This window comes from Nelumbo lutea, chromosome 3 (assembly GCF_056320005.1).
Source record: "Nelumbo lutea isolate HS-2025 chromosome 3, American lotus-T2T, whole genome shotgun sequence".
NCBI lineage: Eukaryota > Viridiplantae > Streptophyta > Magnoliopsida > Proteales > Nelumbonaceae > Nelumbo > Nelumbo lutea.
The window spans coordinates 21,622,015-21,634,836 of NC_142686.1; the positions used below are offsets into that span (position 1 = coordinate 21,622,015).

The window sequence follows — 12,822 nt, forward strand, 5'->3', positions numbered from 1 at the left end:
TAAATCGACATAATGGTTTGCATTGTTTTTAATACGAGTCAATTTAAAATGATACCAAATGTATTATATAAATGTATTAACTTGTTTGTTCCAGCATTGATCTGAAATCAAACCTCGCAATGAACACTTTGAGAAATAAATGAGTAGAGGGAAGTTATTAATGGTGCTAATACCAGAAAGATGCATGGTAGAGGATGTATTATTAAATATAGGGCTGCAAAATCGGAATCTAGTGATATCCAAATTTGATTCGTTTATATTCAAATTCGAATAAGATGTTATTCATCATATTTAAATTGAACTTGGACTGCAATCGGTATTGAATAGTATTAAAAAATTAAACAAAAAGTGATTAAAGTATTATATATCATTAATAAAATTAATTAAACTTCACTTTAATATTGTATTTCTTTAATAAAATGAATAAAAAACAACTTGTATAAAACTTAAACTTATAATAATTTAACAGAGTTACAACATTTAAGCCAATTTTATTGATACATAAAATAAAATACAAAATTTAAATATTTATGAAGTTAAATTGAGTTGAACAGAATCGAATATAATTAAATTGAATTTGAATTACCCTTGACAGGGATCGAATTTTCGATTCTTCACAGTCGGATACTGTTTGCAGCCACAAGGAGAATATTGTACATTTTTAATTTTAATATGCTATTTTATCAACACTGAAAATCTGAACCGGGGTTAAAATTGCTTGAAAATTGGAAGCTTTAAGTGCCAGAACAACAAGAACGACAGACCAACCGACCACAAAGGTCCAAAAGGACACGCTGACATGCTCCCCGCGGTCTAGGCTGTAGAGTCTCGCTGTTTCCGGAGGAAAAAAATTTACAAACGCCGCGACAGCCACTGATTCGTCCAACTGTAATTATAATCAAACTTGGTTCTCCGCCATAAACGTGGCGTACAATTCTCCGTTCTGCCAGTACCATCACCGCACGAATTATTGCTCAACACTGTTCTATCTTAAATTCTAAACAACTAGATCGGACGGTGCAGGGTGCCTGATTGATGTTTGTTTGATTATACAATCTAAACTCTAAGCGTAACAGCATAACGCGTTGCAACATGACTCTCTCTACGAATCCCCAACTTAGCCACGTGGATCGATATAATTAATCTTTACACTTTAATTTGCCAGGTGGCAAGAGTCCAGTGCAAATGTATTGCGGTAAGTAGTTGTCCCTTTATAATGTCCTTCATAATTCCAAGATAAATCAACGGAATCTCATTACCTCAGTGTACCTCAAAATTTACCATCCAGAAATAAATGAGAATGAGAATTTCCGAACCCTAAGAAGTCTGCTGAAGTCGTAAATGGGAAAAATAGTTGTGGTGGTGGAAGATGTAGACGCGGCACGAACAGCTCTCCGATGGGCGCTCCAGAACTTGCTTCGCTACGGCGACATCATTATACTTCTTCACGTCTTCACTCCCACGAGATCGAAAAGCAAGAAGAAACGGAGAGTCCTGAGATTGAGAGGCTTTCAATTGGCTCTTTCCTTCAACGACATCTGCAACACCGTCCTCGATGTATTCCGTCGTCTTTGATACTTTTCTCCTTTCTTCTTTCTTGTTAGTTTGACGACGTCGTAGTATCTCGTTGACTCAACAATTTGCAGGCAAAGGTGGAGATCGTCGTACGTGAAGGTGATTTAGAGGGCCGGACGATCGTGTCGACGGTTAGGGAGGTTGGAGCTTCGGCCTTGGTCATCGGACTCCATGACCAGAGTTTTCTGTACAGGTAAGTCAATCTGAAACTTGTTGAGTGCCACTGCCACATTCTAGAGTCTCTGGTATTCAATCTTCTTTGAAGAGTTAAAGCACATCTACTCTAGGGATTTTAGACCCTTTTCAGATTACAGGAGTACGCTTTCGATTCTAATTGCCAAGCAGACCCTAAACTACAGTCGGATTGATTGGTTCATTATTGCTTCCTGAACCTCAATCCTCAAGTCAATTTTGGTGGGTTTTTACATTTTTCTAGCTTCTTCTTCAGAAGTGTTAGGATATTTTCAAGGTACCATGCTTCCCTCGTCAGCTTGATCAGATGAGCTTATTTGATGGAACGATACCAGAAGAGGCTATAGCCTGTAGAGGCTGTGGACGACTGTCGATGGTCAAAAGAAAATGGCTCCACTTATCTGGACTGTCTCTATTCGTTCTCAGTGGGACCCACAAATTCGACCACCTCGGTCCACTCTGCTCCAGTTTGATAAAGATGCATGTTGTTTGGTTTCCAGAGTCGGAAAGTAAAAAAAAAGGGTGTGATTTGGGTTGGGCACATCCCTTTTTGAAAAATCCGACAGATCCTTAATAAAAGGATAAAAACACCCGCCGTTGGTTAAGGCAAAAAGTCAAAATATGAGGGTATTTTGGTCTTTTAAACTTAGGTTTTGACTATACAAGCCCAAGCCCGAGGGCTAATTTGTTCCTCTCACACTCTCTGTCTCAAAGTAGAATCCTTTTTACATTTTGTCCAGGATGGCAATGGCCCAAGGCAACATAACAAACAACCTCAATTGCAGAATTCTTGCTATTCAACAACCATTATCATCTACGCCGACGACGACAAAACGGCCGACAGCAGCAGACAGTTCGACGGGTTTGGAGTTCTCACAGATTGAAATTGGTAGATTGTGGTAAACTTCCTCCTCCCCACAGGACTCATAAAGACTTTCATAGTTGTAATTTTGTAAAGAAGGAATCCGGAATAATTTTACTAACCTGGGACTAGGGATGCCATTGGGTCAGGGTGGTAAATCTGCAGTCACCGTCACCGACCTTTTCCTGTTTGGGTCGGGTCAGCCTTGATTGGGTTGGGTAGCTTGACTGAATATAAGTGTACTTGTGGGACTGGTTGGGGTGGGTTTACTATTTCCTCTTTATTTGATCGGGTCCATATTGGGGTTCAGGTTGAGCAAAGCCCATACCGAACCCGATACGTCGACATCCCTACCTGAACAGTGACACCGACTTAAAGGACCTGGTTAGTTTAATGGTTTCGTATTTCAACAAGATGACATGATCACATGGGCTGATTAGACTTACCCAATTTTCCTACAGGTCTATAGGTACATCTAGAACTGTCAATGGGTCGAATTATCAGATCGATTAAACAGATTATGGCAGTTTTGGTTATATGGTTTGTGTTCCAGTTTACAATTAATTGGATTGAGATTGGTTCTTTGTTATTTCGAACCGATTAGGACCTAAAGGTTTCTTTTTTTTTTTTAAACAGTAAATTTAATAGACAGTATATAAAATAATTTTATTAAGAACATTTCTTTTATTAACATATAAACGGTTTACTATTTATGGTCATTTTAGGTTATATTAACAAAAATGAAATTCCAATTTGTTATCTTGATAGGTAATTATGGATGCCAACCCAATTAACCCGAGTGATAATTGGTTCTGTTTTGGGTTTATTTTATAAAAGCAGATTAATAATTATTTTGGGATTGGTGTTCCGAACCAGACCCGACTCATTGACAGCCCTAATGACAGCAATTCTCTAATAAAGTTACAGCCCATAGAGCACAAAAGAATATTGGGTTAATCTGGTTTTTAATATTACTGATCAAAATAAAAAAGAAAAAGAAAAACTATGCTTTAATTTCATTCTCTCCTTGGTTAATGCTTGTTCATTTTAATTTATTTAATGCAATTTACTTACAGTGTCCCTCCTCAAGTCCCCCAGAAGATTCCATACCGAATCCTTCCAAGCCCATTTCACATAATATGGAGAAGATCAAGGAGAAAAAAGGAAAGCACATGAAAGTATATACAGGAAGCTCTAAACCATCCAATCACATACCAAACCATTGTTGTTAATGGTATTCTTGGGTTGGGCCTGGCTCGGGCCCCTAACAGTACAGAGTAGAAGAAGAACAAATCCTTGCGATGAAACAAAGTGGGGTGGGTGTTGACATCACAGTGCCGTCTGCGCTTGCGAAGTTGTTTGTTGAAGATCCGGCCATGTCACTTTCTTTGTACATACGTGAATACTACTGAGGTGCCTTTTTTTGTGCTTTACAGATATCTATGCTGAATGACCGAGTGGCCTTCTTTCCTTGGCTTTATTGCTTTTCGTTTCCTTTTCTTACTAGGTGAGGTCGGTCCATTGAGCAGAAGACTAAGACAAAATGACATGTTCCACTTACCACCACTCTTGGAAATAGAACTGAGATGAGCGAGGCCGCTTTTCAAACAACTCTGATACTTTGAAGAGTGGACGTTTGAAATTGAATAAAATATATACACGAGGAGTCTCAGGTTTATAATTCAAACAAAGGTATTTGGCTTGATAGACTATTGGTTCGAGTTTTGAATGGTCAGGTTTTGTGGCTTGTGTACTGTCCTCCCACAGAAATATTCCACTGCTCAGCCGTTTAGCTTAGGTGCAGCTTCTAATTTTCAACTTGGTTTATTTCTGGTTGTTGTGGTTTGGTTTGACTTACAGCTTTCTTGTGATGCTTGTTGTTTCATTGAGGTTGTCTTGAAGTTTAGTTCTGTCCAACCATCACTACTGCAACTCTACTATTTTAGATTGAAAATTCTCTCTCTCTCTCACACACACATCAGTACGTAGGGGTGTGTTATTATCTCCTAGAACATCTACTTTTGACCAGTAAGTAGAGGTTTGCCCCACTTAATTAGAACTAGATGTGCTCAGAATCAGATCATTTCCTTTATCTCAGCCCAGAATTTAACGAAATGGTTGGAAGTTGGGAGTTGGGGCCCTGGATATTTATGAATTATATATATAGTTGATGTATTGATAACTGAAATATCTTTTTTCGTGTGTACTTGTAATCTTCTTTACCCATTGTAACTTCTAGCATTAAAGTCTTTAAATGCAGGAATTTTCATCCTATATATATTTAGATTGTGTTGGGATATGCTTCATGATCTGTATTTTTATAGCCCAAAAGAACAAACTCCAATTGCGCTTAAAAGTGTTTGGTCAGATTATAATATTTTTAAAAAACAATTTTTACAAGAAACTCAAGACACTTTTTTGGTTCCCACATATAAAAAATAAAAGCTTATCCAAACAAAGTCTTATTATTGATTAAACAGATTTCAAGGATGGGGTATTCTGGTATAAGAACATTGTAACGTTAATATATCTTTTTCATTTTTCCCGATGCTTATTTGGATATTAGCAAAGAAGGTAAACCACTTAGGGCCATACTGTAAAGTTTGGGAAGAGTAATATTTACAGTGGAAAACCTAGTATTTTGTATATCTAAGCCTTGTATTTGCACTATACATATTTGTATTTATACTCTTTCTAAACTGAGCCTTAAAATTCTAAGTGGTAATGTCTTCAACATTTTGCACGTAGCACCAATAACAGTGTGCTACTCTCGAGTAGATCTGTTCATGGGCTGGGCTTAGGGCTCAGCTTCTCACTATTTGGGCATGGGCTTTGGGACGGGCCATTCAAATTTTGGCAAAAACCAAGCCTGAGTCCAATCCATGAACAGGTCTACTCTCTGAGCCTCAATATTTGTGATCCACTTGAAAATTAACTTTTGTAAACAAATATTAAGAGGGAAATTTTGTTATATTATTATACCCCTTTTTACTTCTTAGGGAAAAGAGTTAATCTATATCTATATATATAACAAGATGGTTCACACCAGCATGCCTCTCATTGCTCCATTACCTTCACCGTGCATTCTCCTTGTCTCTCCCTCCTCTCCCCTTTTCACCACTCCCATGCATTAAGCCATGTCACCATTCCCAACCCAACTACCTAAAAATAATTCTGGAATTTCTCTCGTATGATATCTCCTTTAAGTCATTAGGAAACATATCATGTTACTCCATTCCCCATTCAATTCCTAAAATCTCTCCCCCATTCCATATTCACACTCTCTCATTTAAAATATTCATATTGATTAATAAATAGATAAATACAGGTAATGTTTAATAAAACCCATATTCAATGAGTTTTAAATAGTGTTATTACTAAAAATTAATAAATACAGTTAGTAAAATACCAAAAATTAAATATTCTTATTAGTACGGTTAGTAAAATACCAAAAATTATAAATATTGTTATTAATTAACTCATCATGACTTTTTAAAGTATTTTGGATAAATACTTTTATATTCATGTTAATTAACAATATTTTATAGAAATTGAAAACTCTTTAACTAATTCCTATAAAATTGAGAATTATATTTAATAATTATCAAAAAGTATAAAATTTTAGTCATTACTATTATTATAGTTAATAACCGAATGCAGGTGAGGGAATAAAATATTATAATGTTGGAAAACAAAATTATTAATTAACTTATACTATAAAATAAAAGATAAATTAGTGTAATTTTGTTAGTAAACTACTTAATAAAAATTTAAAATAATTTTCAATAAATCTCCATAATTATACAAATGTAATAAAATTTTCAAAAATTTTCATAAAACTACATTATCAAAAAATAACATTTTGGAAATTAAAAGATATAATATTGTACTTTTGGAAAATTTGAAAGATTATTTAAAATGTATTAAATAATTATTGAAATTTATTGGAATATTTTGAAAATTTTAGGAAATTTTATTACATTTGATAGATTTTGGAAAAATGTTCAAAATTGTGTAATTTTCATTGTAAATTATTAAAGATAAATGAGTATGGGAAAGGGAAACTGTAATTTAAACCAATAATTAAACAAATTATTAAGATAAATTAGTATAATATTGGAAAAAATAAATTATTGATTAGTTTATATTAGAAAATATAAGATAAATTAGTATAATTCTATAAGTAAACCATTTAAAAATAAAATAAATTATTTAATAACAATTTAAAAATAAATTTGAATAAATTTTAAAAATTACACAAATATAATAAATTTTCCAAAATTTTAATGAAATTACATTTTTGAAAATTAATTACAATTTAGTGTACTTTTAGAAATTTACCATGTGGCTATATACTTTTTTTCTCATTTTTATCATCAAATTGAATATTGGGTTGACGGGGAGTGGGTGCCTTGCCTTGAACCAGCCCGACACTAAGGACAAGGTGGGGAAAGTTCGAGGATTCTCCATCCTTAATGAGGAGTGGGTGTCTTGCCTTAAACTCGCCTAACACTGGGGACGAGGTGGGGAAATTTGAGGATTCCCCATTCCTAACGAGGAGTGGTTCCTTGCCCTGAACCCGCTTAACACTGGGAACAGGGTGGGGATGGGGTAGAGTGTTTTGACTTATGGTCTACGAGGCGGGGGTAGGGATGAGGTGCCTTGTCCCGAACCCGTCCCGTTGCTATTCCTACAGAATTGTTAATTATTAGTGAAATTAATAAAAATGTTAGCTTTTGTAATTATTTTTATTTATTTAAAGTCAATCAAAATTCCATTTAAAAATAATGAAAATAATAAATGATGAGGGTGGTTTTTCCTTCCAGTGATATCATGACACATGGCACCTAGAACTATCTCATAACACCTCAGTGCTATGTAAGCATTGATTTCAGAAACACTCCAGGCACACCTCGCCTACCTTAGCTATCCCAACACCACCTCAACAGGGCCGACTTGCGGACATCTCAGCAAGGTCGAGTTGGCGTAAGAGGTGACCTATTTCTGTCAACCTAACTAAGACCCGATTGGCGGTTTGCAAGATGTGGTAGTTGACCTCCTCTGCGAGTAGGTTATTGTCTACAAATCCTCCGGGATCACATCACTACATTGACGGAGCTAACTCCCGCCCTACTTGCTTCGAAGGCAATCAGATCTATCGCCTTACGCGGAATCAGCCTTTGAGCGTGAAACCACCTCCGAACGAGGCGGGTTCATGATCTCAAACATGCTACATGAAGCCCACGATGCATCCCATTGATTAGAAAAGGTACACGCGATTTAGCACTCAACTCTCTTGCTCTTTCGCTTTCAAGCATTCTTAAACTCTTTGCTAACTTAAGAATCGAAGTGCCCACCCTGGGTACTCTGACCATTGTTTCCTTGCAGCTTGGTTAGCCAACCTATTGAGTCTGTCATCCGAGTTGTCCTCTAGCAGAGAGTTACTAAATCATACACCATTAATAACAATTATTAAAATTACTACAAATGATTAATAAAATTAAACTTATTAAAAATATTTGTTCATAAAATTAACAATAATAATTTTTTGTAAACCAACATTAAATGAAAAATACAATTTTTAAAATTTTAAATATTAACAACAATTTTAAATATTTTTATTTAACTAACAATAAATTTTGATTATTAATTTATCAATTAATTAATAGTAAATAAAATTATTCAATCTTTCAGATTTTCCCGTACATTGCATGGGTCCCCGCTATTTTAAAATAAAATTGAAATATCATGCTATATTGCATGATGAATTATGTAGATCGATGTGAGTCTTGAATCAAAATACATGTTTACCTACTTTTCATTGGTTCACATTTACAAGTTGCACCTACGATCACCTAACTTTAATAACGTTAAAGATGTCAACTATTATATTTCACGATGTAAATTTTGCACCATAGATTTTGCCAAACTCTCAATATGAAACTTTGGTGGGTTGTTTCTCACCAAAAATAGAGATTGGATCGTGATCCGATCTGAGACATCGTGTAAACGGTTAAAGCATGCAAAGATGCTTCACGCTGTTAGTTAACCAAAACCAGACGTTGTTTAATTCTCCTCTCCTCTCCCTTGAGTGTCACAGACGAGACACTCGTTCTCTTCTCCCTCTCTCCCCCATCCACCCTGTGGCGACTTAATATCCATTACCGCTGGCGACAAACAACCATCATCAGCAAACGGATCAACCTTAGGTATTATCTACTTTGCATCTCTTCTTCTTCCATGAAAACTAACACTGATCATTTTAGATGGCCGCCATCCACCTAGAGGCGACTTAACAACCATTATTGCCGGCGATAAACAACCATCACTAGCGGTGGTGAATAAGCAGCTCCTTCAATCATCGGTTGTGGAACACCCATTTTGATGTAAATTCTACTCCCCCAACAGTAAGGCTAGTTGGACTCCATTAGAAGCACACACACAAGTCCACCACTGACGGTTAGGCCTACATTGGAAATCGAGAAGGAGTTTCTGAACATTACATCTGAGCCTGCTCACAGAAACAGGACCATTCTCACCATAGGACAACGATTGAGGACATGGAGCCCAGAACAGACACCTGCAACCATGAATTTGCAATGGCCATCAACAACACTACAGCTTGGAGAAGAAAACCTGCTTTCCGAGTGTCCATCTTCAAAATCCAGATGAGAAACTTGTGATCAAACTCCAGGAATTTTTTGCCAATAAATCCAACCAATTATTTAAACAAAACCTGAAAGTTGCAATAGTTATCTGAAACTCTGACCAACATTACAACCCGAATAAGAATCTACCACTTCTGACATCCAATTTCAGGCCCAAATGGGAAAGTCTTCTATATTGAACGACTCTTTACAAAGAAACATAACAAGATAACTAAAAAACAAAACATAGCAGAAATTATGTTCAAAAGGAATATATGTCCTGACTTTTGAAATTCCTCTTCTTGTTTTGTGATGCTGCATGATTTGGGCACTCCTAGCTAGCTGTGACCTGGCTTTTGACTGGAACGAACGGCACCTGAGAGGAAGGAGAAAGTGAAGGGTTCTCGGGGAGTCGTCCCGGTGGGAACACTCCGATGGCTAAGTTAGAACTGAAGGAAACCTCAAAGAGAGCAGTGAGTAAGAGTACTCAAAGTGATTAAGCTTCAATACCTCTTTTCTGTGTGGGTTTGGGTTCTTTTATGTTGGAATCAAGTCATACCTGGAAACCGTCATCGCCCTTGTCGTTACTACCAGGGTAGGTGTGGCAGGCGCAGGTTGCCGCCACAAACTGCCATTGCCAGGTATGGGCTTGATAGATGTGCCATGCCTTCTAGAGGAGGCAAATAGAACGCCGCCTGGCGAGGGATCAGAGCCCTGCCACTGGGTTCGGTAGGTACGGATGTCAGACAGGGTTCCCCACAGCCTACCGAGCTACTGCGCACCGGATTGTCTGGGGCAGGTTTGTCCTTGTACTGAGGTGCCGAGGTGCCTACATTGGGGGGAGGGAGGACGATGCTGCCCCGAGGTGCAGTCAGGACACTTAACCACGAGCCAGGGTGCTCCCCTTTCGGGAAGGGAGAGGTCGGGCCCCTAGGAGAGCTCGGGACCTTCCCTACTTGGTGTAAGTCAAAATTGGCTAGGCGTCAGTCCCCGGCGAGTTGCTCAACTCGTCGAGTGGCCAGCGTTGGACTCGGCGTTTTTCTCCCATCGAGTTGCGGTCGTGTTGTCAGGCTGAGTTGTACGCTGGGCCAGGTCAAATACACGTGTCCCCGAGCTACAAGGTCGGGCCAAATCACCCTTCATCATTCTGTTTTCTGATGTTGGAAGAAAAACCACTAAAGACAAAGACAAGGAAATTCCATGTTTGAACAACAGTGAAGGACTAGAAGTCAGACCTGAGTGCTACTTAGACAAATCATAAGATCAAAATGCCAAATACTCCATCCAAAAGAAGCTTATGTGATATCAAACTCCCCCGATGCTCTTCTTCTACAAGACCCATACAAAAAAAAAAAAAAAAAACCCTTCTTGCTTCTGGGTAACAACTCTAAACAGAACTTCAAAAATGAGTTCCAGGAATGCAATCTACAACTTTGCAACTTTGATGGAAGAAGCAAACCCAGGATCAGATTCTACTGATTCTACCTTTAAAGCTTCATCTTCTATAACCATATAATGAAATAGCTTACAGATTTTTTTTAATCTCTCTTTTCTCTTACTAAAGTTGTAAAGTTGGTAGAGAGAGGAGAGATATTGCATAAACAAGCGAGTAGTGAAAAACTAAAAAGCGGATGGGTGAAGGTGGGTTATAGAAACGAGTTTGGCTTCAGTCCAAGCACCCTCAGTTAGGTGATGGTAGCCATCCACCTTGTGGCGACTTAACAACCATAACCACCGGTAATGGTTGTTTGTCGCTGGTGGTAATGAATGTTAAGTCACCGCCAAGTGGATGGGGGGGAGAGAAAGGGAGAAGAGAACGAGTGTCTCATCAATGACATTCAAGGGAGAGATGAGTAGAATAGAACGATATCTCATTTTGGTTAACTAATGGCGTGAAGCATCTTAGTTTTGGTTAATTAACGCCGTTAACTAACGGCATGAAGCATCCTCCAATTGCGCGAACGATGCCCTGAGGGTGCCTGGACTGAAGGCAAACAGGGTTTTAGGGTAGTATAAGGAATGAAATAGGAACTAAGTGAAACATAGAATTACCGAAATAACCTCCGACCAAAGTATCTGCAAGGTGAGCGAATCTAGTCAAGATGTCTCATCATAGAGACCGGATCTACTCTCACACCTAGCGCCTCACACGCACATCCTATGGAAACATCTCCCGTACTTATTAGTTATTACTAGTAATTAAGCACGTGCGTTTGCACGTATGAATTTTTTTTCATATTAATTACTTGAGTTTTAGATATATCATAGATAGAAATTGAAAATTAATAAAAGTAACAATATGGTTAAAAATAAACTAAAAAAGTTGTACTAAATGTGAAGTTGCAAAAAAATTAAATTACAATAACAATTACTACTATTACTACTACTAAATTTTGTATTCCATTTCTGTCTTAAATAAAAATAATTTTTATTTAATATGATGATTATATAACATTAGAAATGTTCCAAAATGTCTTTGACAAAACTCTATAACTTTTATCTTTTGTGTTCTATCTTTTTTCTTAAATATTTATTATTCAATTATGACATTATGAATTTTTTTAAAAAGTTGAATTATTGACCCACCATTTAAATAAGAAAATAGTTTTTTTCTATCGGATCAATTTTAAATTATATATTTCATCTACATTATATACATAATTTTTACTTATCACACTTAATTTTTGTTTGACACAATTAATATATAATTTTTTATATATTATTTTGATTACTTGTACTTTTTTACTATTTTTTAAATATATATTATTTAGTTACTATATTACCGATTAATCCATTGGACCTAAACCACTAACCCATGACCCAAAAAGGAAAATAGTTTGATTTTTAGGTTGACATTAAATTTTGTAATACATTTCCATCATTGATAAAATTATATCTTATGTATAAAATTTATTTTTGTTTAATATAATGAATGTATAATATTATATATATATATGTATATATCCAAAATTTTATTTTTATAAATATATAACATTATATCTTATGTATAATATTTAGTTTTGTGATTCTTTGCACTATCTATTTTTATAAATTTTATTACTTGACTATACCATAATTTCATTTGTAGGTTGATTTTAATTTTTCCATTCCATTTTCATCATTTACAAAAATACTTTTTACATTTCATACTTATTTTTGTTTAGTATAGTGATTATATAATATTAATGACATGCCCAATTCTTTTGTATTATATATTTTATATATTTTAAATTTTTATTATTTAATTATGGTATTATTTATTATTGGGTTTGACCCCAAATATTTTAATTGCTTACTCACCACCGAGAGGGAATAAAATAATTTTTTTAATTATTTTTAAAATATTTATTTTTATAGTATTAAAGTTAATGTTGTGGATTTAATTAGTACAATTTAGTGATGAGAAAAATATATCTTATACATAGGATTTAATAAGAGAATATACCTTAGATATGAGATTTAATAAGAGATAGTAGGAAAATAGCTTTACTTCTAATTTGTTTTAAATTTTACATTTTATTTCCATCATTAATAAAAACATTTCTT

General features: G+C 35.7%; 1 protein-coding gene across 4 annotated transcripts; it reads left to right on the forward strand.

Moving 5' to 3' along the window:
* The first annotated feature begins 1,239 nt into the window (after positions 1–1,239).
* Positions 1,240–4,907, forward strand: LOC148863510 (uncharacterized). Of its 4 annotated transcripts, XM_088979226.1 has the most exons (6): positions 1,243–1,557; positions 1,647–1,768; positions 2,553–2,666; positions 3,091–3,169; positions 3,706–4,042; positions 4,137–4,907. In XM_088979226.1, the coding sequence occupies exons 1-4, from the start codon at positions 1,342–1,344 to the stop codon at positions 3,140–3,142; spliced, it is 504 nt and encodes a 167-aa protein (XP_088835352.1). In that variant the 5' UTR covers positions 1,243–1,341; the 3' UTR covers positions 3,143–3,169; positions 3,706–4,042; positions 4,137–4,907. The 4 variants fall into 4 exon arrangements, with proteins under 4 accessions (XP_088835349.1, XP_088835351.1, XP_088835352.1 ...); XM_088979223.1 differs by lacking the exon at positions 3,091–3,169 and having other exon boundaries at positions 1,240–1,557; positions 2,508–2,666; XM_088979225.1 differs by lacking the exon at positions 4,137–4,907 and having other exon boundaries at positions 1,241–1,557; positions 2,508–2,666; positions 3,706–4,109.
* The last annotated feature ends 7,915 nt before the right edge of the window (positions 4,908–12,822 follow it).